General features: G+C 47.0%; 1 protein-coding gene across 1 annotated transcript in view; it reads right to left on the minus strand.

The window, feature by feature from the left end:
* Positions 1 to 690: 690 nt before the first annotated feature.
* Nme6 (NME/NM23 nucleoside diphosphate kinase 6) overlaps positions 691 to 2647 on the minus strand; it is a 6065-nt gene continuing 4108 nt past the window's right edge. The window contains exons 4-6 of the mRNA XM_013028090.1: positions 2558 to 2605; positions 1964 to 2124; positions 691 to 872 (exon numbers count right to left, since the gene is read on the minus strand). Of these exons, the coding sequence (XP_012883544.1) occupies positions 721 to 872; positions 1964 to 2124; positions 2558 to 2605 (361 nt within the window). The 3' untranslated portion in view covers positions 691 to 720. The remainder of the gene's footprint in view (positions 873 to 1963; positions 2125 to 2557; positions 2606 to 2647) is intronic.

Below are 2647 nucleotides of genomic sequence, written 5' to 3' on the forward strand. Positions count from 1 at the left end.
AGCACCACATAAGCAAAAAGAAAAAAGCCGGAAGTGGCGCTGTGGCTCAAGTGGTAGTGTACTAGCCTTGAGCTAAAGAGCTGAGGGTCAGCGCCCAGGCCCCACAATCGGACCCAAAAATAAAAAATAAAAAAAAAAACAAGAAATATGAACCAAAGCCGGACACTGGTGGGATCTGGGGATTGTGATTTGAAGCCAGCTTGGGCAGAAAAGTCCTGCAGAGACTCTTGTCCAATTAACTATTCAAAAACTGGAAGTGGCGCTGTGGCTCAAATGGTAGAGTGCTAGCCTTGAGCCAAAGAAGCTCAGGGACAGTGCCAGGCCCTGAGTTCAAACCCCAGGACTGACAAAAAAAGAAAAAATACTTTAAACTTGGAGGATTCATTAGGACACTTGAGTTTATTAGGAAAACAGGCCAAAATACAACTCATAGAAATACAGCCTTGTCTAGGTAAGACCATGAAGCAAGCTCCTTTTTGAGAAAGGAGGAATAGTTCTCAGCAAAAGGAAGAATCACCATCCTTCTTCACTCCCCAGGAACATTCTAGAGAAGAGGTAGACCTCGAGAGGCTAAAGAGTAGGCAGTGATGAGCTAGACCCTCTGGTAGATTAGTAGCGCCCAGCATGGATGGCACCATGATCTTGGCTTTTTCTAGTCTTGGAAGAATGGTTTGGACTTGGAAGGGCTGTGTGAAAAGGCTTTTTAGAGCGTGACAAGTCTCAGGCTGGTCCTAGGAATCCTGCATCAGTGGTACAGGGCCTAACTCCCTCTGCACTAGAGCGCAGCCGCGGCTCCTCCTCCTCATACCAACGTGCTTCGCTGAACTCCGGGAAGAAGGCCGCGATCTCTCTGCTGGCTGAAAGTGCAGAGTCTGGGTATGGGGAGGTAAGACAGAGAAAGAGATTGGAAGGCTCAGGTAGGAAGATCCTATGTTTGAGGCTAGCCTGGCCAATACGGCTAGAGACTGTCTCAGATAAATAGATACATACATAGAGACAAATTAAAAATAAACCCGGGTGCTGGTGTCATGCTAACCACTCAGGAGGCTGAGATCGGAGGATCCCAGCTCGAAGCCAGCCTAGGAAGGAAAGGCTATGAAACTCTTATCTCCAGTGACCCACCAGAAAACTAGAAAGGGAGTAGTGGCTCAAAGTGGTAGAGTGGTAGCTTTGAGCAAAAGAACTCAAGAGACAAAGGCCAGGCCCTGAGTTCAAGCCCCACAACTGACAAAAAAAATAAAAATAGCAAATAAATAATGAGCTTTCTCTGGTTATATGGGTTATCAGATTTGGAAACCTGAGCCTCACTGGGTATAGAAACTCATGCTTGTAATCCCAGCAATTCAGGAGGTAGAGATTAGTGACGAGAGGACAGTCTAGACAAAAAGATATCACCTAGTAGGGCACCTCACGCCTGTCATCCTAGCTACTCAGGAGGCTGAGATCTGAGGATCACAGTTCAAAGCCAGCCCCAGGCAGGAAAGTCCGTGAGACTCTGATCTCCAATGAACCACCAGAAAACCGGAAGTGGTGCTGTGGCTCAAGCAGTAGAGCACTGACCTTGAGCTGAAGAACTCAGGAACAGTGCCCAGAGCCAGAGTTCAAGCCCCATGACTGACAAAAAAAAAAGATTTAAAGTTGATCCTGGGCATAAATGTGAGAACTTATCTGAAAAATAACCTAAAGCAAAAAGTGCTAGGGGGTGTGGTGGTTTGAGAAAGTGCTTAGAAAGTACAAGAAGAAGAAAGGGAATACGAGAAGAGAAGGAAGAAGAAAGGAAAGGAGAAGGAAAAGAAGGGACCCCTAGGCCCCATCAGTTGAGATGGCTACCAAGTACCATTATCATACATAGGAAGAAAGCTCATTGGAGGACTCTAGCTGTCAATCTTGCTATAGAGCCCACCCATCCACCTTAAGACATCCATCCTTATCCTTGGCTGTGGTCAAATTGAGGTGGACTCACCGGAGCCGTGGGTGGTGTTGCGGGTATCGGTGAGGCCAAAACTCCCACGGATAGAATCTGGGGCTGTATAGCGTGCTCGAAACACTCTGGTGGGTCCCATCAGTGTCCTCCAGAGCTGGATGGCATCTTTGTGGGCGAGGATGTAGGCTCGGATTGGCCCACTGTGAATAAAACTACACATGAGGAATGTGGCCACCCAGTCATGGGTCCCAAGCTGTGGGCACTAGGCATCTAAGAGAGATTTGTTTTTTGTTTCCTTTCCGGAGGATACAGTACTGCTTCAAAACAAAAGTGATAGATGGGAGGGTCTGAGAGGGTGGCTTGGTGGTAGAGTGCTTGCTGAGCATGCATGAGGCCCTGAGTTCGATTCCTTAGTACCACATACACAGAAAAAGCCAGAAGTGGAGCTGTGGCTCAAGTGGTAGAGCACTAGCCTTGAGCAAAAGAAGCTGAGGGACAGAGCCTAGACCCGAGATTCAAGCTCCAGGACTGTCAAAAGATTTTTTTTATTTAAATTAATTAATTAACTTATGGAGCCAAGGTGATCATCCACTTTGAAATGGATAAAGATGCTGGGACCAAAATTACCAGTACCTGGCCATGAACTCTACCAGCCGCTGATAGAAAAACCGCCCTGCAAAGAGAGAATATATTTATCAAGATACTGCTGGGGAGGAATGGGAG

This window comes from Dipodomys ordii, unplaced genomic scaffold, assembly GCF_000151885.1.
Source record: "Dipodomys ordii isolate 6190 unplaced genomic scaffold, Dord_2.0 Scaffold107, whole genome shotgun sequence".
In the NCBI taxonomy this organism is placed as follows: domain Eukaryota; kingdom Metazoa; phylum Chordata; class Mammalia; order Rodentia; family Heteromyidae; genus Dipodomys; species Dipodomys ordii.